At 53.0% G+C, this 19327-nt stretch overlaps 1 protein-coding gene across 5 annotated transcripts in view; it reads left to right on the forward strand.

The window, feature by feature from the left end:
* PIK3R5 (phosphoinositide-3-kinase regulatory subunit 5) overlaps positions 1–19327 on the forward strand; it is a 65366-nt gene that overhangs the window by 32704 nt on the left and 13335 nt on the right. For 4 of the 5 annotated variants that reach the window (XM_055794634.1, XM_055794632.1, XM_055794636.1 and 1 more), the window contains exons 2-7: positions 4147–4256; positions 12506–12606; positions 14071–14139; positions 14910–15048; positions 17518–17587; positions 19063–19237. In XM_055794634.1, the coding sequence (XP_055650609.1) occupies positions 4160–4256; positions 12506–12606; positions 14071–14139; positions 14910–15048; positions 17518–17587; positions 19063–19237 (651 nt within the window). In that variant the 5' untranslated portion in view covers positions 4147–4159. Of the gene's footprint in view, positions 1–2442; positions 2578–4146; positions 4257–12505; positions 12607–14070; positions 14140–14909; positions 15049–17517; positions 17588–19062; positions 19238–19327 lie in introns of those variants that run through there. The other variant, XM_055794633.1, reaches the window with a different exon arrangement.

The following is a 19327-nucleotide window of genomic DNA, read 5'->3' on the forward strand; positions in this document are numbered from 1 at the left end:
TTTATCTGTATAATCATTGTAGTTTTTAACTGTGACAGAGATAAATGAAGACTCCTAACTAAGCAATCTCAGATGGAAATTCTCTAAAGATCCATGCAAGGTGCTGGGACAATTTCACAAAGACTGTTGAGACATTTTCCAAAGTCAGCGCTGTGACTTTTCTCACTCACTTAAGTAACTTTTTTTTTTTTCCCCTTGGTCTTTGTTAGAAAATTACCAGGTGCTTTTTGGACAGTCAGGCTTTCTGAGGAGGTAGGCTCAACTATGCCCCGTGCCCATGACATTGCTAATTGTTGGCCATTTGTCAAAAACAAGGCAAAACCTTGAGGCGAATCAGTTTCCCTCAGGACATGGGATTCTTCAATATTATTAAATTAAATATTGTCACTGCTGTGGCCGAGAGCACTGTAACATCACCTGCGTGACGTATCATTAGTGAGAGCAAGCCTTGCTCTTTGCAAGCTGGCCACTTCCCTGCGCCCTGGTCAGCGTGGCTGTGGTTCCCAGTTCCCTTCTTGGTCTCTGTCAGTTCCTCCTGCCAGCCCTGTCGGGGTGGTCTGCAGAGGCACCTCGCTGATGGTGGGCCAAGGGTGGTCTGCAGAGGCACCTCGCTGATGGTGGGCCAAGGGTGGTCTGCAGAGGCACCCCGCTGATGGTGGGCAGCCGTCCCGCGTGGGGCAGACAGGGAGGAAGGTGTTACTGGGGTCGTGAAATGGTAGAACATTTATCTCGTTTGGTCAGCTGTGCGTACGGACCAGCGTGGTGTGAGGTGATAGGGACTCTCATCTAGGTGAGATCCAGCTACCTTCCTGCAAGAAGTCCTGTTCTTTCTGACTGCACTGACGCTGCAGGTGGGAAGGCAGGTAAGGAATGTGCCTGGAGGGCTGTAGATTTGCCTTATACTCCCGGCTGTGCCACAAGTTGCTGCAGGACAGTAGAAAAATTGCTCTCACTTTTCCAAACATTGGCTTTTCTGCCTCTTAAATGGTGACTGTATGGTTTGCACAGTGTTTGGAGGCTGCTTTTAAGGTACAAAGTTACTGGAGAAGGGAAACTGATCTTATCGTGGAGAGCATCCAGGGCTGAAGTCCCATAGCCTGGTTTTGTGGGGCTGGGGTCTGATGCATGAGGGCCTGGAGAGAGGTAGTCAACATCTTGTCCAAGGGTGATACTCAGTTGGTGCCTGAGGGTGTTCCCCAGAACTGCAGTGTTGTCTCCTCTGTTCCTGCCTCCTAGGAGCAATATCTTCAGGTGCTTCACAGAGGCTGAACAGATGTGTGGGCATTGTATTGCGTTGCCTGCAGAGCTGCTGTCGGGAGTTGTGACAATCTGGTGTCAGAAGGTCTCTTGTTATCCTCCTTGCTGTTTTGTCTCAAATGGTCCATCAAAGCCCTTCTCTTTTGCCTGGGTGGTGGTTGTGTACTTGCTCGAAAGTGTTGTTGACACCTGGGGAGAAGGCAAGGAAACCCACATCTTTTGCAACATGTTGCTCTGCTTGGAAATGCCCGGAGCAGCAGCCAGCCCGGGTGACGAGGGTGTCCCTGACGGGTGCCGGAGTGTGACTGCTCGCAGGGTTTGCCCTGGCCGTGTTGTGAAATGCTGTGTGGTGCAGCCTGCAGGCACGGCTGTGCTGTCCCTTCCACCTGCTCTGAAGAGCACTTTTGCCAAAGCAGCTCTTGTTTAGCAGCTCTGCTGCTGGGAGTCCAGCTGGAGGGAGACGAGGAAGAGACATATTTTTTTTCACAGAGTTGCTCAACACCCTCGTACAACATTGCAAAGCATTGATTAAAACCCTTGATCTCAACACTTGTTTTTCTTCGTGTTCTTGAGATGCTTAACAGACTTCCTTGGAAAGTCTGATTACATCCTCCAGAACTGTCCCCTGCCTTGTCATTTTGCTCAGCGTGCGTGGGAAGGAAGGGAGAGTTTGGGGAATAAACAGTAGAAGAGTTTGCAGAGTTTCTGCTCAGTTGTGGTGGACAAACTGAGTTTTCTCCCATGAAAAATGCTTCCGTAAGCACTGCCTTGGGAGAAGAGGTTTAGATTCATGTGTGGTCCGTAGCAGACCAGGAAAAAAAACCCAAACAACCACTCAAAGAGTGCATTTGGTAATTTGAAAGTTATGATAATACCTTTGTCATATTTTGTGCTTAAATTCCCTGCCTGTTCTGTGCTGGGCATCGGGAAGGGTTGCCTGGACCGGTGCAGGGCTCGCCCTGAGTATGTGGTGAGGAGCGTTTCCCTCCAAGGACCAAGCTGTGCTCTAAAACAAGCTGACGTGTGGGGAGGTGTATTTTTGTGAGCTGGGTGTTGTAAAGGGTGCTTATGAGTCACGCTGGGCTCTTAGTCACTGCTTTCCTCTTGCCACAAGTCATGACTAAGGTGCTGATGCTCAGACTGCCCGCTCATTCAGTCCTCGGCACTGCAGCGGAGCACTTCTCAGGTGTTCCTCGTGCATGCACTGTGGATGGATAAAACTTTTGGTGAAGACCATATTAACAGGCTGCAGCAGTGGGACGCAAGAGGCAGGAGCCCATGAGCCGTTTTGGGGTGAAGGAGCGAGCTTGTGTTTGGCAGGTCAGTGGTTCCTCGTTGTGTGTTTGCTTTCACCTGTGTGGAGCTGCTGGTGGCTTCTTTCCAGAGTAGGAAGGACTGAGCAGTGGGGCTGGAGCTGCTCCCTTGGCTCTTGGGGAGCTCCAACAGCTGGGCACAGCTTTATTGAGCTCTTTTGGGTCCTGGGAATTGCCAGGAATTAAGTGTGGGTGGAGGTGGCCATGCTGAGTGCATCAAGCAGGGTGGACCAGGTGGGAGCTGCTGTCAAGATCATGGAGGCTTTTACTCCTGCCAGGGTGGAGGTGGGGAGCTGTGATGGTCACAGCCATCGCTGAATACTGAGTGTCAAACATTGACCAAATAAGCAGAGAATTGAGCATTTTGGGGTAGCTTTGGGAACAACATGAGCATGTGTCATAGGTACAGGAGTGTGCTGTCCTGGATGAAAGCAAAGGTTTCCTTGGCAGGTGGCTTTTGGAGAGTTGGCAGGTTTTATTGCTTTGTCCTGGATTATTTTTGTGCATTTGTGTTGCCTGTAACCAAGAGGCAAAGTGTCTGTGGGATGGGCCCATCTCTGTGCTTTGGGAGAGGAGAGGCGCCTGCCCCAGGGTCCCTCTGGACACCAGGGCTGGCACTGTGGGGGAGGGGGGGGTGTCTCTGCCTGGGCACCTCTTGGGTTGCTCACGGTCATGGCAGATTTGAGAAGTAAACCTGCTGGGCAAGCTGCTTTTATTTTCATGGTGTCCCAGACTGATGCTTATGAGTTGAGTGGGATAAAATCTTCTTGCCCCCCAGCAGTCTCTGCCAGCCTAAGGTTTAGGTTTGCACCCTGGGCTGTGGAAGAGAGGTGAGATGCACAGAGCCGTGTTGTGAAGAGGTTGCAGCCAGGCATGCAATCCGCAGTTTCACAATGTCCTCGGATGTTGGGGCTGAAGTCCCCTCTGTATTTTCCTGCATTGCTACAAGGGCACGTGGACCTTTTCTTCACGTTGGCTGTGTGGCAGTGAGATGACAGTGCCGGAGGCTCCTCCTGGCTGTACAAGGCTGGCGCTTGGCAGTGATTTTGTGACTGCCGCCAGCGGACACTAAAGCTGTCAAGGACAATCCATGCCTAGTGCAAGGAGCAGGAGCTTGGGCTCTGCTGTTAGTCTTCCCACGTTGGACTAGGTGATCTCTTGAGATCCCTTCCAGCCTGGGCTGTTGGATGATTCCCATCCAAGCCCATCACAAGGGCCTCCAGCTGTAATCTCTTGCAGTATTATCTTCGCTGAAGGCTAACCCAAGATCACCTCCTTGCCACAAACACGTGAGTGGGACTTGATGTGTCCCACAGACGGAAGCTGTGAGAAGGCAGATATGCCTGCAGCAGGTCAGGGGGAGGGGGCCTTGGCGCCACAGCCTCTTGTGGTCAGATCATGGACATGTGCACCTCCATCCTTGCAGTTGGGCTTGGCGAGGGTGACAGGAGGCAGTAACAGGGTGATGTTTCACCGGGACCATCTTTTCTGTGCTACAGTACAAATGTTGCAGCGCTCTCTTCCTCGCACTGAACTATGGGCCTGGTATACTAACTTTCTTCTTCCTTCTCTTTAGGAGATGAATTAAAATGCAGCACACCACGTGCACAGAGGACAGGATTTACCACGCACTGGAAAGATGTCTGCATGGGCTTAGCAGAGATGCTGTCTCCAGCAGATGGGCTGGTAGGTGACCTATTAACCACGGGCTTGCTCTGTCTCTGCATGATCTGCTGACCTACCTGAGCACCTGGGTAAGAAAGAGCTGCCTGGAGACCTTTTCTCCCTTCCAATGTGGATGGGATCTAACCTAGTCAGTCTTCTGGGCCTCTTGTTGCAGTAGGAAGATGCCCCAAGATGCTGAACAAGTCGTGTTAGGTCTTACATGTGTAAAGACTCAGCAGAGAAGTTGTGCATCTTGCCAGTTGTCCATGCATGAGCTGGAGAGAGGAGGAGCCTTCGTTCACCACGAGGAAAGGCTTTTGTGTGATCAGCCAGCTGTGCCTTTGATGCATGTAGTCCTCAAAGCCTTTGGGCGTAATCTCAGCCGCATTGTCAGAAGCAAGCATGGAGATACTGTTATCGACTTTGTTTAAATCTAGATCAGATACCATGGTGGCTGTAAAGATGTAAGCCATGTTCAGAGGGCTGCAAAGGGATTTGGAATGGTGATGGTGAGGGCAGAGCAGCAGCGAGCAGAAGTAATTTTTGAATGTCATTTTGACATCTCTTCCTCATACTCACACTTGTAGGCTGCAATTCAATCCCTCCCAAACCCTCTTGCAGACAAAAGAAATGAAATGAATTTGGGGGGCTGTCAGATTCAGATTTCTTTTTGTCTGTGCAGTTTTTTCAACCTCCTCTGCTTTTCTGTTTACCTGTAAGTCAACAAAGAGATGCAAACAGTATCCTGCCTGCTGTGAAATACTGGAGTAATCCCTTTCACTGTGCCCGTTTCCTCTCACCCACCGAAGTGATGCCCTGGAGCATCACCCTGGGTCTTGGTTTGTGCATTTGCGACCAGGACTCCTGGGTCCTTTTGGTCTCCTCATGTTCTGGAAAACGTGCCCTGAGGTGTGACCTACATTCCTGGTTCCTGGAAGCACGGCCTCGTGTTTGGCACCGTTACAATGCGTGTCCAAAGGAGTCCATCTCACCAAACGATTCATTGTGTGCCTCATAACTCACCTCTTCCCATAATTATAATTAATCAGTTCCTGTGTCACTCACAAACTCTGCCCTTCTCTAATCCCAGCCCCTCAGCGCTGGTGTTTGTGTTAGCGTAGCCTTTAAAAAATGACTTCATAATTTTTCTGGCTCATTAGCAAAGACCAGACTGTACAGGGCAGGGGTCAGGTGGTGGTGGGCTCCGTTGGAAGCAGCTGTGCTGCCCAGCGATTCCTCATTTCTAATGATTTTCCCCCTCTCCGCCTGCTGGCTTTCGGTCTTCTTCATGTGGGTTTTATGGGGTTTGACAGAATGACCTGGCATTCCTGGGAGAATCTCAGGCATTTTACACATCAGAAAGTTCCCTTTCATCAAAAGCATTTGTGCTGGTGCCAAAAATCTTCAGCGTGACCGGCGCAGCCCGTTTCCACAGCTGTGGGTGGATGTGATGTGACCAGCTTTGCCGTGCCCGGGGTCCCGCTGCTGGGCAGCCCCCCAGGCAGTGGCTTGGCCAGCGCTCAGTGCTCTTCCCCGCTGGCTTTCCCTGCCAGCCCTGCTGGCTTTAAACACAACTGCCTTGGAGAGCTGCTGTTTCACACCCTACCCCCTTGCTGTTGGAGTAGGAAGTATTTCATTATTGCAGTAACATAGACAACTCGGGGAAAACGGAGCGTAGCACACAGCTGTACCTACACCCCTTAACAGGGTCTCCTATTTCTTTTCAAAAACAGAGCAGAAATGTTTTCACATTCTTCTGCCTTCCCCGTGTTACAAGCAACAGTTTGAATCATTGCTGAGCTGTGTCACATCCAGTCTGTTATTTATGGTAGGACTCTGTTCCTCATATAGTCAATGAATCCCTCCGTCTTGTTCTTAACTGTGGCATAGCCTTCTCCTTTCTCGTTTTTAACTTCTTATATCACTTCTATTTCCCAATTTATTTGCTTTTACCATTTCATTACATGAAAATAGCATGCACCATGTTGCAGGTTTTTGGGCTGAGACCTTGCTAGGATTTTGTTAATTTTTAAATTATTTAATGCTATATTTTCATATGACAATTTTAGAAGAGGTTGCTCCAGAGTGGGTGAGTAATCGCTTCTGACGCGTTGTTTCCCTTCCACGTTAGTGACTGAACAGCTTAGGTCTGTGAAGTCAGCAGGGAAAAGTGTGGGTGCTTTGGTCATCCCAGATTTATACTCTGGATAAGCCTGTGGTCAGCTCTGGGGTGTGAACAGAAAATCTTTCCTGGACTGCAGCGTTTATTGGAGGAACTAAATTAAAATTTATTGTCTTGGACATACAAAAAACCCTGTTAGAGGAGTGCCAGGAAAGACAACCTGCTTTTCCTTGTGGAGACCCTCTTCGGAGAGTTTGCCTTCCTCTGTGTTGCTGGAGAGAGATGATAGTCAAATCTGTGTGCTAAAGGAAGAGAAATATTTTATTTCTAGCTGGTGAGCAGTGAAACAGGGAGCCTTTGGTGAGGGGAAGTGCTGGGTTGGGTCTGGCAGCTGGTGGTGCTGGGGATGCTGGACTGGGGAGCTGCCGGCGAGGCTGTAGGGCAGCCCAGTGCCTGAGGGGTCCCAGGGGTGGGAAGGAGCTGTTGTGTCTGCCATGGGGCTGCACAGCAGTCGGGGGGGATGAAGGATGCTGTTGAGGAGGGTGGAGGAATATCACCAGTGAGCTGGAGGAGGAGATGAGCGTTCAATGGTGGTATGTCGCATGTGATGCTCAGGGAGTTCAGTCTGCTCAGCTCTGACGAGGGGAAGCTTCAGACCCTGCTGAGCTGCAGTCACCTAAATACCCTCATGGGGAGCAAACAGAGGCTGGTGTGGGGATCCTCCAGCTTGGTCACCAAGTACCAAAATGCAGCGTCTGAAATTCATCCAGCCCTAAGTGCAGAATTAAAGTGCACTGGTTACTAAACCTTGCAAATTTTAACCTTTGGACTGATTTCTCCAGGCTTATGGTGGGTTTTCTTGCTGAAATCACTGCCCAGGCTGGGTGGAAGTGCCTCCAGCCCTGGGAGGTGCTGCTGTGCTCTGCTCAGGGGGCTCTAAGCAGCTGCTTGGGTATGGAAGCCATGGGCTGGACCGCTGTGCAGCGCAGGATGCATCTCAAGGGGATGCTGTCACTGTGAGGCTTTTGCTGTCCCCTGGGTTTTGGGAACCTCTCACCCCCCCTACTTACAAACTGCTGTGAGTTGGCCCTTCCTCTGGGCAGTCCCTTGCAGAAAACCACCTTATTCTGGTGAGGACATAATGGAAATGGTGGGAGCACATCTGGGGGAGGGAGGAAATGGAGACATCTGCTTTTCACCCCTCCAACTGTATCATTTCTGACGGCACTGGGAGCTGATGCCCAGCCCGAGTGCCGTGGGCGAAGGCAGCTTGGGGATGCGGTATTTCTGCTTTATTTCTCTTTTTTCCGACCTGACAGTTGCCCCCTATGAAGAGCAGCAGAGGGGAAATGTCAACCACTGAGGTCAGGAACAAGCCGCTCTAGGAGGAGGGCATCTTGGTGCGCTTCTCAGAAAAGAAATTGTGAAGCCTCATCCTTCCGAGGCCGCCCACGGGGCCACTGCTGCCCGGCTCCTGGCACGCTGCAGGCATCTTCCTCGATGCTGATAGCGATCAAAGCAAGAGCGTACACTGTGCCCAAGCTCCCTCCCGGTGCGGGGGTCTTGGTGCAGCTTCTGCCCAGCACTGGTTCCCTGCTTGGTGGCTTTGCTGTGGGCTTTGCTCTCCCAAAGGGAGTTTTTCCTTTGGGTCTGCCTTGTACTGGGCTCAGTCTAAGCGTGCTGTGTAGGATGCTGGGATAAGCACAGCTTGGAGCTGCAGCAAAAGCAGGACTGTGTGCTGCAGCGCCTGCATCCCACAGCCGGGGCCACAACGTGCCCTGGGCTGTCTGTGTTGCTGGCAGATAAATCTGACTCATTCTCCATGTACAAAGAAAAAAAAAAAGATACCGCCGGGTTGCTCTTTTAGTGGAGCAAAACCGGATGGATGGGTGTGAGGGCAGGGTGAGTGTAAGTAGGTTTTTTAGCTGTGGGTCTTCCCACTGCCCTGTCGGGGGAGGTCTCTGGTGCCTGTTGTGACAAATTCATAGGATTTAGGGGCTGGAAGGAGAAATTCTAGTTTGTGCTGCCTGCGCAAGTTGCATCTTTAAAAGCTGATCTTGACACCACCAGAGCCAGAGGTGACCCCGCAGCTCCTGCATGGACCACTCCTAAGGCACTGAGCAGTCTGTGTGTGTGGTTTTACTTCCCATGTCCCTCAGCCAAGTGGCACCTGCCGGAGTGCGGCAAACCCAGCCCTGCGATGGGCTTAGGCCAGTAAGGTGAATTGTTTCCCCACCAACACAGGACTTTCCAGTGCTTGCACAGCTTGATAGACTGGGGGTAACGGGGAGCACAGCTCCTGCTTGCAGTGATGGCAGGGACCATCCCTCTGCTGGACTTTGGGCACATCCCAGGGCATTCCAAGCTGTGCACTCCATGCAGCTTCCAGGCCTCCCTTGCATCTCATAGTGACAAATCTTGTTTTGGGAATTAAAGAGCAAGTGTGAAGTTCAGGAGAATGTCAGGTTCAAGCTTCCTGCGTGCCCTCAGTGTGTATCCTACCCTCGTCCCCTGCAGGACAGGGAGGGTCCCTGGCATGCTCTGGTGCTGCTGGTTTTGAGCACAGTGGAACGAAACCAGTTTGGACTTCATGCTCTGTGCTGCTCTGACCTGGTGTAAAACACCACTGCTGCGTTGTCCCTGGGACCTGTGGTCTGACCCAGCTGGTGGCATGATTTACCATCACTGCAAAGCACCAGCTGAGCATCTGCTCAGGTATACGGAGATGGAGGAGCGGCTGCAAATAAAACTTCCTGGAGTTGTTTTCTCACCTGGTGGCAGCCTCTCCCTGGCCTGGGAATAAACCAAGTGCTGCTTTGCAGTTTGTAAAGGTCCCGGGGTGCTACTGCAGCACCCAGTGTGTCCCAGGGGGATGCAGGACATCTGCATAAGGATGGAGAGGGTGCCTGCAGGTGAGTGGCTCCATTCTGCTTTTTGCTGTCACCTGGGGCTTTTGAGCCTGATCTGTGCACATTAAGAGCATCACCTTCATGCCCAAATAACCGTTTTAGCCTGATGCAGGGGATATGGCTGCAGGGATTAACTCTGCTCCCAGTGGTTGGAAAGTGGATGCTGGTGGCCTGGACTGTGTGTGGAGGGAAGGGATTTCCCATCCAGGTCTGAGTCCCCTGTCCTGACTGATGCCTGGTGGTGCTGAACACTTCGCTTTGCCGCGTGGTCTTTGTTTATTGTGTCCAGGATTTCCGAGCTGCATTTTATGCTTGCGATTATTTTTAGCAAGGATGCAGCTGTTTTGGTGTGTCTCTGGCTAATGCTGCTTTGCCAAGTTCAGGAGCTCAGACCCTAGCAGCCTGCTGCCTCCCAGCACTGTTTAGCTTAATCCCTGAGTAATCCCAATGCCTTGCTGTGACCACCAATTAAACAGAAATTCTGCTTATAGCAATGCTATTCAAGTATACCTGGCTGTACCCTTGTGCTTCAGCTCACGGTTCCTGTAGAAGACCCAAAGATGAGTCAGAAGATGTCAGGTCTGAATTCTATTTGTAAGATGCTTCCCTCGAGCCTTGCCTGCCCTTCCAGCCCATTCACAGCGGGCTTGCCCCAGCTCCCCTCCAGCCGAGCAGCCTAGCACCGCTCCCTCTGCCCCATTCAGAGCAGAATAACACAGCAAGCCGCTGCCACCACAATTTCCATCTCCCTCGCTAGAAGCGAGAGGAAGGAAAGAGCCCGCGTCTTGCTGAGCTATTTGTATTTGTGGTTACGCTTGCACAGGAAGCAGCGTTCCCCTCGCTGGTGGTGCACCGCCAGGGCTCAGCTCCGCTGCTCTCACCCGGCTGGGCTTACCCTGGGCAGCCGCAGCAGGGCCGGGCTGTCACGGGTGAAATAATCCTCCCGGCCGAAGCGGGACAGGCTGTTTGAAGGCAGCGTGTGAACCCAGCTGCTTCTGGCTGAGGTCAGCAAAGCTCCTGGCAGTTCTGACCACTTCTGCTGGGCTGGTTGCTTTGTTGGCTATCTCACAGGTGCGGGGGCTTTCCCTGGAGGATGCTGCGCTCTGGGACAGTGTTGATTTATCTCAGCAGTCTGCCAGGGGCATCCTAAGCAGAGCCATGGCTTTGTGCCATTGCACTGGCTTCTGAAAATAGCTCAAAGGAAAACCAGAGCATCACTGAATTACCGGGTTGCTGTGGCTATGCCCTCGCTGACAAGGTACCACAGTCTACGGCGGCACTCTGGGTGTTAGCAAGTTGAGTGAGATGCCAGAAGTACCAGAGGCAAATTAAAAATTGCAACTGTGATTAACAGCGAGTGCATCTGATCTTCTTGGAAACTTTCCAGCGGGATCTTTCTCAACTGGAAGATGTTGATTCATTGAAAGTAAAAAGTTATGTGGCAGCAGGGGGGGCTTTCCCGTGGGGGAAGGCTCCTGCCCTGTTAATTCACTTACAAGCTAGGCATAAAGCTACAGAAATAGCGTGTGTCTGGGTGAGCAAGTGCCTCTCCATGGGGACACACACATGGACATGGACGCACCCAAATGAAGGTGGGTTTTGCAACCTTAGCACTAGTTTTGCTTGTCTTGGCATTGACTTCTCCCAGCTGGGCCATGGCAGACCTCTCCCCTGGTTTAAATTCATCTTGCTTGTCACACATGTCTGTACGCTTGATGAATTTGTAGCCTCTGCAGTTGGGGATAACATTTGAGGGACGGACAGTGTGACCTGTAGGTTTGTGATGTATACCACTGTCCCCTTGCCAGCTTGTGGCATTGTTTCTTCCTTGCCAGCTCCAACGTGACAGCCAGCACGCGTGGGTCGGTGTTTCTGTGCGCTTAATAGAATGTGTGAGTGAAAAGCAGGTGGATTTGTATTTATTTTTTGCTCTTTGATCATTAGACCCACTTCCTCGCAGTGAGAAGCTCTGTTTCTCTTGGCTTTGCTTTTGGACTGAGATTGGAAGAGCCCCAGTGCCACCACCCCCTGAACCAAGCCATGGGCTGTAGCTGAGCTGTGTGGTGCCTGCACTGCATCCACTCCTGTGGTAAAAATTCATGGTGATGCAGAATGGCAGAGGTGAAAACATGGACCCTTCTCAGATATTTGTTAGGCTGTTTGCTTGGAATTTCTCCGTAACTTTTCTCCATGGGGTTGTGTGTGGCGCCAGGGGAGGAGGAAGAGAAGGAGGAGGTGCTGCTCCCCCTTGCTCTGCAGATCCTGGTCCGAGGTGTCGGCGAGCACTGCCTCCTCCCCTGGGATGCAAGGCCGGGATGAATGGAGGCGCCCGACAGCCTTCGCACAGAACATTTCCTCTAAGACCATCTGGGAGGTGGCCCTGACCGCCAAGAAGAGCGATGGCCTCGGGAAACACCTTGGGCCATTGTCACCGGTTGGGTCCCAGCAGCAGGAGGCAGATGCCTGGGAACTGAGGCCGGGGGGATTTCAATTAACAGGGGTGAAGGACCCTCTGTCCTTTTGCATGGCAGTTCTCTCTCACTCTGGCTAATCTTCTGCCAGGCTTTTAAATATTTAACAAAAATTTGAAGGTGCTAAGAGAGCTGGAAAAAATGCTGGGCAGGCTTTACAGCAATGCTGGTATGAACTCTGACTGCTGCGATGCTGATGTGATGGTGCATCTCCAGGGTGTGGGGAAGCTGGCTGGGGGGATGCAGCACCTTCCCTCAGGCGTGATGCAGGTGGAGAGGGTTGGAGGTGTGCGCAGCGGGGAACTGAGTTTTGCAGGGTTTGAGTGAGTTTATAGTTGGGATAGTGCATCTGGGGTGTTTGAGCCTGGGGGCAGCAGGGCAAGGGGCCACACTAGTGGGTTTTGTGTGCTCAGGCAGAATGAAGGTGGGCATCCAGCCATGCCATGCACATCCCTCTGGCCTCTGCAGCACGCATGTGGCAGTGCAGGCACATCAGCTACCCCACCTGCCTCGGTGAGAGGCATCTGACCCAGCTGAGCGTGTTGGGCTGTGTGAGTGTGGAGGTGCTCGGGTATGAAGCGATGCTGCTGAGATAAGCACCATTTGGTGAGATTAGATCCCTCCAGAATGAGCGTGTGAGGTTTCTTCCTCTGCCATGACCTGGTGCAGGTGGTGAACACCTTTGCCCTGACCCTTTCCCGTTATTCATCCCTCCTGTGACCTTCTTGATCGGAGCTGTGAGTGACGGCAGCTCTGTCTCCCCTGCAGCTGGGCTGTGCCTGAACTGCTGGAGCCTGCAGGAGCTGGTGAGCCGAGATGCTGGCAACTACCTCATCCTTGTGGAGAAGATCCTCGGCAAGGCCAAAGAGGTGAGTTGAAGGGCTGCTGGGGAGGGCTGCGGGCTTTGAGGAGGTGTCAGCTCTGGGGCTTGCTCTGAATGGAGTTTTGTGGAGTTAGGTGGGTGATGCTGGGTTGTGGTAAGGTATTGCTGGGGCAATGGAGCTTGGGGTCAGGTGGTGCTGGGTCGGCAGGTCCAAAACTCTGGTGGGACCAGCCCTGTGTGTCCTGCTGGCTTTTAGCACATGGAGGCTACAAGGGAAAGCCCAGCTCTGGTACCTGCTTTTTGGGCAGCACCGCAGATCCATGGGGAAGGGTTTTGATTTCCCAAAGTGCTGCTTGGCACTGTGCAGGGGCAGCCTGGGTTGTAGGGCTGCGCAGACGAAGCCAGCCTTCCCCAGACCTGCCCCTGGTGTAAGCTGGGAGCTGCTACTCCAAATCAGAGCAAATTGAAAGTTTCCTGTTGTTTTTGATGGAAACTTTGCTGTGGCTCTGCTAGGCTTCCTGCAGAGCTGGAAGCAGAGCTGGGGCACTGGGGACCGCGGGCAGGGTTTGCACCATGTGGCAGCCTGGCAGGCGACAGTCAGGTTGAGCCCAGTGGGGAGGTGAAGCAGCAGCGGGGCTGATCCTGTCAGCCACCCGCAGCCCCATCATGTGCTGGAGAAGCTCCAGGCGTTGTCGGTCAAGCAGGGTCACCCCAGGCTGCGGCCAGGAAGACCTCGGAGGAATCCCTTCATGTGGCAGGAAACGGTGATGTGTTTCCTAAATCCTCAGCGCTGGGATTCATGTGATGGGGTAAATGCTGCCTTTCATTTCTGGGGGAAGAAAGGCTGTCTAGCTGCCGGGCTGCAGAGCCGATACCACTTCAAATTAGCACAATTTGGTTTAATTAATTTATATTTCTTTTAAATGTCTGGACTTGATCTAGTTGTAGATAGTGTTTTATTACGTTTGGGTTTCCATAATGGTTTATTGCACTTCATTCTGTGCTCATGAACAAGAGGAGACAGTGTCTGCAAGCATATGCTTGAGCCATCGCTATGTCCCTCAGTGCAGTCATTCTGCTGGCTATTCAGTGGTAAAGGTTGGGACAGAAATACATGGTTTGCACCATGCTGCAGAACTTTGCAAGCTGCTTGCAGGGGCCAGGCTGCCTGCTTGCCTCTCCAAACTGCCTGCTTTGAGCCACTTCCATGCAACTCTGCAAGGATTGGGAGCATCGGAGGGCTGGGAGCTTGGCCAAATCGGCTTCTCAAGGATAAAAGCAGAGCAGCAGTCTGTGCTTATCTGCCTGTCCCGTTGGTGGGGGTGACTGGGGCTTTAGGGGTTATTTTCCCTTGGAGATGAGGGAATCTGCTGGGGATGGTGAAGTGATGGTGTGGGTCAGGCACCGGCTGCACTGCTGGGGAGTCTCCCAGCACCTCCAAGGCTGCTTTTGGGTAATGCTCATGGCGAGCAACCGGGCTCATCCTCTGCCCTTGGGTTGTTTCCTACAGGTGCAGGAGAAGTGCGACTACGATCTCGTAACTCCCCTGGCTCTGCTCTTCTACTATGCGGTCCTGTATGTAAGTCCTGAGGCTGCTGCACGTAGCTTGATCCCAGCCCCTGGGGAGGCCACAGGGTCTGGGGTCCCACGGAGCCACACAGAACAACCACCGACATCGGGGTGGCTTTTGTCTGAAATACCACGGTCTGCTTCGATCAATTCATCTCAGCAAAGGATCCTGTATGAATCTACAGGGATCAAGACCAGGCAACCATTGCACAAGCTGAAAGATGAAAAAAATGAGCTTCAGTGTTTTAGGCTTTTTATTTAAAGATGGGCTAATCAGAAAGGTAGACTGACAATATCTCCATGCAGACAGGGCACATTTTTTTTCATTACCCTTTGTACTTGTGCAAGATACATGGGCAGCACTGATGAAAAGAAGGAGCGGAGCCTTCACAGGAAATAGCTTTTTTTATTATTATTATTAGCACAATGCATCATTATCCCGAGGAAATCATTGCTGCCAGATCTTGCAAAAGCACAGGCTGTAGTGAGATGCATCTGTATGGATCTGGGGGTGTTAAAGAGAAATTTATATATAGGCTTTGGCACGTGAGCCACAGCTGGGAGGTTGGGGAGGTGCAGAGCGGATGGAGGTTTCTGGGGGCTGCGCCCGGTGGGGATCCTTTGACCCTTCCTTGGGAGAGGATGGGGTGTCAGGGGTGACCCTCTGCTCCGATCCGCTTCTGCTCCTCCCATGGCCAGCCTGCACCCTCGAGTTTTTATGCAGCGCTCGAGGCCTGTGTCCTTGCTGTCCTTCTAACCGTGTCTTCCCATCCCCCACAGGCTCCCCACTTCCCACCGGGCTGTGACCTGCTCCTGAAAGCCGCCAGTGTCTACCACAGCTTCCTGACCTGGCCTGTGCCTTACTGCGACATCTTCCGCGAGCTGCTCACCTTCATCAGCAACGAGCTCAAGGCTCCCGGTAAGTGCTCCTGCCCTGCCACACGGTTTTCCTGTGCTGCTGGTGCTGCTTCCCCCAAAACACCTGCTGCCATGACTGCCCGTGTTTGTTCCTGGCACTCTGCCAGTGTTGCTCTTTCATGTGCCGCTTGCTTCATGAATCCCTAGAGCGTGGCATCCACACCGTGCATCCCAAACTTCAGCTTTTCCAGGAGGTGAGAACTTCTGCCCTCCGTCCTCTGGGTGATTTTCTCTGGTAGTCCAGCACAGGGTGAGACCAGATTCCTCTGCAGGAGCAGGGCAGGTTGTGCTTTGAGTGGCTGCCTTGCATGCGAGGTGGTGGGAGCATCCTAGGCTCTCTCAGCTCCGGACCAGTGTGAATTAGCAAAATGTGTAACTGTTTCCTGGCTGCCTTTCAGACTGGTGGGTCCTTTCCGTGACAAAGCACATGCTGGCTGCTCCTGCCCAGCCCTGGCCTTTGTTGGAGGTGCTCAGTGGTGTAGCTGGGGTGATAACAGTGGGTCCATTCATCGGCATCAAGGTGGCTGGAGCCTTCAAGCCTGCCCTTGCGTGGAGATTTCCATAGGACTCCTTGGCTTTTTCTTTACAGCGGAGACACTACCTTGTGATACAGCTTTGGGCACATCTATCGGCAGCAGCAGTGCTCCTCTTAATTAAGGACTCCTCGTAGATGTCCTGTTGTTTCCAGTGGAGCAGCTCTTCCAATTATTTCTAAAAGGCCCTTTCTTTTCATCTCCCCGTCCTTTGGTGGCTTACGGAGAGCTGTTACCACACAGAGCAGATTTCAGCCCTTGTTTAATCCTGTGCTGGGCCGTGGCAGCAGGACCTGCTCTGAGCAGAACCTGGGGGGCCTTGGGTGGGTACACGGGCTGTGGCTGGGAGTGCTTCCCCATGTCGTTAAACCGGGCAGATGCTTTGGAGAGCCCTGATGGGGATGTGAAACACAGGGTCTCCATCATGGCAGCAATGTCCTATGGAGATGGAAGCTTGTAGGTGCAGATGGGATGAAAGATCCTTTCAAAGGAAAAAAAAAAATTAAAAAAAACCCAAAACCCTCTGCAGTGTGGGCATGGGACTGGCTGATTTACCCCGAGTGCAAGGCTTCACCAGCATAAATGGCCACGGCCAGCACGCAAGGTCTGGCTGGGCTCCTGTGCTGTGTCCAGCCTCCAGCCCAGAGCTGCATGGCCAGCGCACACATGGGGATGCTGGTCCTGTGCTGCTGCAGCCGTGGACTCCCCCAGCTCCTTCTAGGTCATTTATTGTTGTGACACCAGTTGGGGTCATGCTTTACAGACCACTGGGAAAGCCCCAGTGCTGGTGGGGGGTTGCTACATCCTGCTCTTGTGTTATCACCACCATCGCTGGTACCTGAGGCTGTGTGAACTGGTGACTTTGGTCCAAAAGCTTTTCCCCTCCTACAAGTATAAGAGATTCCCCCGCCCCTGGCAAAAGATGCCGTGGGAGGTGTTGGCCTGGGCTGGGGAGCGCCTTGCCGTGGCCTCTGCCTGCAACTGAAGCCAAGAACAGTGAAAACGTGTCCTCTGCTGGTAAGGTGGCCAGGACCTTACACGCTTGTTGCACAGCCTCAGTGACCTGCCGCGAGGCTGAAGTAAAAGCTTTTTATTGAGATGAGGGTAAATATTAACTGATAACAAGCTGCTGTCAGTATTTGCCAAGAATGCAATAGCTTTTACCTGCAAACTGGGGCTGATGCCCCTGCAAGAGGGGTGAACGCTGCCATAACCAGGGGGCCTGTGTGGATCAACATGAGCTGTCCATGGGTGCTGGCCCCACCATGGGTGCTGCTCCTGGGCTGCTGAGCAGCAGCTGGGGCTGGGAGGTGGCTGCCTGCAGCAATAAAGGTGCTGGATCTTACTGACACCATAAAATCTTTCCCAAGATGTACCCCAGTCCTGCTGTTTGGGGGTGACATGGGTTTTGCTGTTGCCACCCAGCCCAGGTCCATCTGATGTCACCTGGCTGGGATCCTGATGGGATGGTCCCAGGGATGCATCCAGGGATGTGGGCTGCCCATGCTAGCCTCTCTTCTGCTGGGGCTGGTGTGGGGTCTGTGTCTGCAGGGGCAAAGGTGGCAGTGACCTGCTGTCCATAAGTGAGATCCGGGGCCTGGGGAACTAAAGCAAATGTGGAAGCTGCTAAATATCATCCGTGTAATTCACATCCCGCATCAGCAGTGGAGCAGAGGGGACTGGAGATGGAGCCACACTCCTGTCCCGTCCTTTGGTTGCTTTCCCATCGCTCTGGGCTTTCATCCTTTACATCCCAAGGCTCCCTTGCTCCTGGGCTGGTCCCCTTACACAGTGGCTGTGCCTTGTCCCCCTGAGGACTTTCAGTGCTGCCGTGCCCATGCTGGGCAGTGGCTTGGCCAGGTCAGCACTGTCCTGGAGACGAAGTCAGGGCGGTCTGCAGTGGTGCCGTGTCTCATGTGCTCTACTCTCTCCCCCAGGGATCTCTTTCCAGAGGCTGGTGAGGACAGAGCAGGGGCTGCCTGTGAAGAACTACCAGAGCTCCACCGTGTAAGTGTGGCCATGGGCCTGGCTGTGCCACTCTTGGCATCGCCACCATCTCGCACTGCTTAAGCAGCAGTGGGGCTGCAGTGAGCAGTATCTCAAAGGTGTAGTGGTGCGTGCTGGGGAGAAGAGCTGGATAGCTGGGCTGAGCTGTGGAAGGGATCAAGGAAAGTGGCTGTGGCATTTCCACAGCCATGGGTCAGGGTCTGTGGGCTCCCCAGCTGGGGAAGGCAGAGTCTCCTCTATGGAGAGCTGCTGATCTTGGCGTAAGTTGAAGAACAGCCAGGAGATGCTTTGATCTGCATGTTTGGGAGCTGCCACCCCAAAGGGGGTCAGAAGTGAGTCTGTGCTAGTGCAACAATTAATGAAAGCCTTGCAGCTCTGACCACAGTCAGACTTTGCACCTTATTCGAGGGCTGAACCTTTCCTTCTGCCAGGGCACCTCATTTGTTAATAGGAAAATGAGCCTGGGCAGTGCATGCCCTTGTGGCCGCAGTCCCAGCCCCAGGGACAGTCCTTTGTGCACAGCCACCTCCACTCTGTGCAGGAGGGGTGTCCTGCTCTCCTGGCTTGTCCACTTGTGCCATGCAGCTCTGGATCTGCACCTGTATCCCACCCAGCTGCGCTGGTGCTGCAGTGTTGCTTCCCCAGTGCAGCTCCGCTGCCCTACATGCTTATAGTGGTGCAAGTGCAATCACTGATGACTTGCAGCAGGATGGCTGTATTTGCATGAAGAGCCCTGACAACCTGGCACAAAGCTGTACACAGGCTGAACACTGGGCCTGTTAAAAGATTCTGCCCATTGCCTGAGCTTTCTAGAACCAAGCACACCAGAGCACATCCTTAATTCAGAGCCGGTTTTGCTCAGCAAGGTCTCCTTCTCTGGAGACATTCAGAACCTGCCTGGATGCAATTCTGTGCAACTGCTCTAGGTGAACCTGCTTTAGGACCAGATGAACTCCAGAGGTCCCTTCCAACCCCCACCCCTCTGTGATTCTGTGACTGTTGTCATCCATGAGCAGAAGCACATGCAGTCTGGGCTGCAGGTTTGAGAATTCAAAGCCTGTGGATGCTCTCACCTGCATCTTGCAAGAGTAGGATGTTTTGGGGGCCACTCATTGTTTATCCCTCCCCTTCACTGTGCATGCTGGATGTCCAGTTAGGACAACAGGCTGCTGGGCCAGAGCCCTGTCTGGGTTTGATTGCACGATTATTGGGCTGGTCACATTGGGGATGCGGCAGAAGAGATGGTGCCAGGGATGGTGCTGAGGAGCAGGGTGGAGGATGCTCATCCATTACCTACTCCCTGCCCGCAGCTGGCACTGCAGCTGGGTCTGTCACCCCTGCACAGCCCCGAGACCCTCCAGCCGTGACCGGCGCGTGAGGACACTGCCATCTAGTGTGAATTTATCTGGGAGTTTCATGTGCCACCAGCCTCCAAGCCTGGCTACCTGGCCTAACCGCAGTCCCCTTGTCCCCAGGACCGTGCTGCTGCTCAACCGCTCCGAGGTGCGGAGCGAGTTCCTCTCCATCGCCGAGAAGCTGAGCAGCAGCGAGCAGCCGCAGCACGCCACGCTCGTCGTGCTCCTTGAGCATCTCTACCAGGCCAACTTCGGTACCCACTGCGACCTGGACAGCCTGCATCACCTCCTGAAGGTAGGCACTGGTGGCGAGACCTTCGGTGATGCCACAATGCCACCAGGAGCAGTTTCATGCAGTTGGCTGCTGGATTTCTTGACCAAAATA

This window comes from Falco peregrinus, chromosome 2, assembly GCF_023634155.1.
Source record: "Falco peregrinus isolate bFalPer1 chromosome 2, bFalPer1.pri, whole genome shotgun sequence".
NCBI lineage: Eukaryota > Metazoa > Chordata > Aves > Falconiformes > Falconidae > Falco > Falco peregrinus.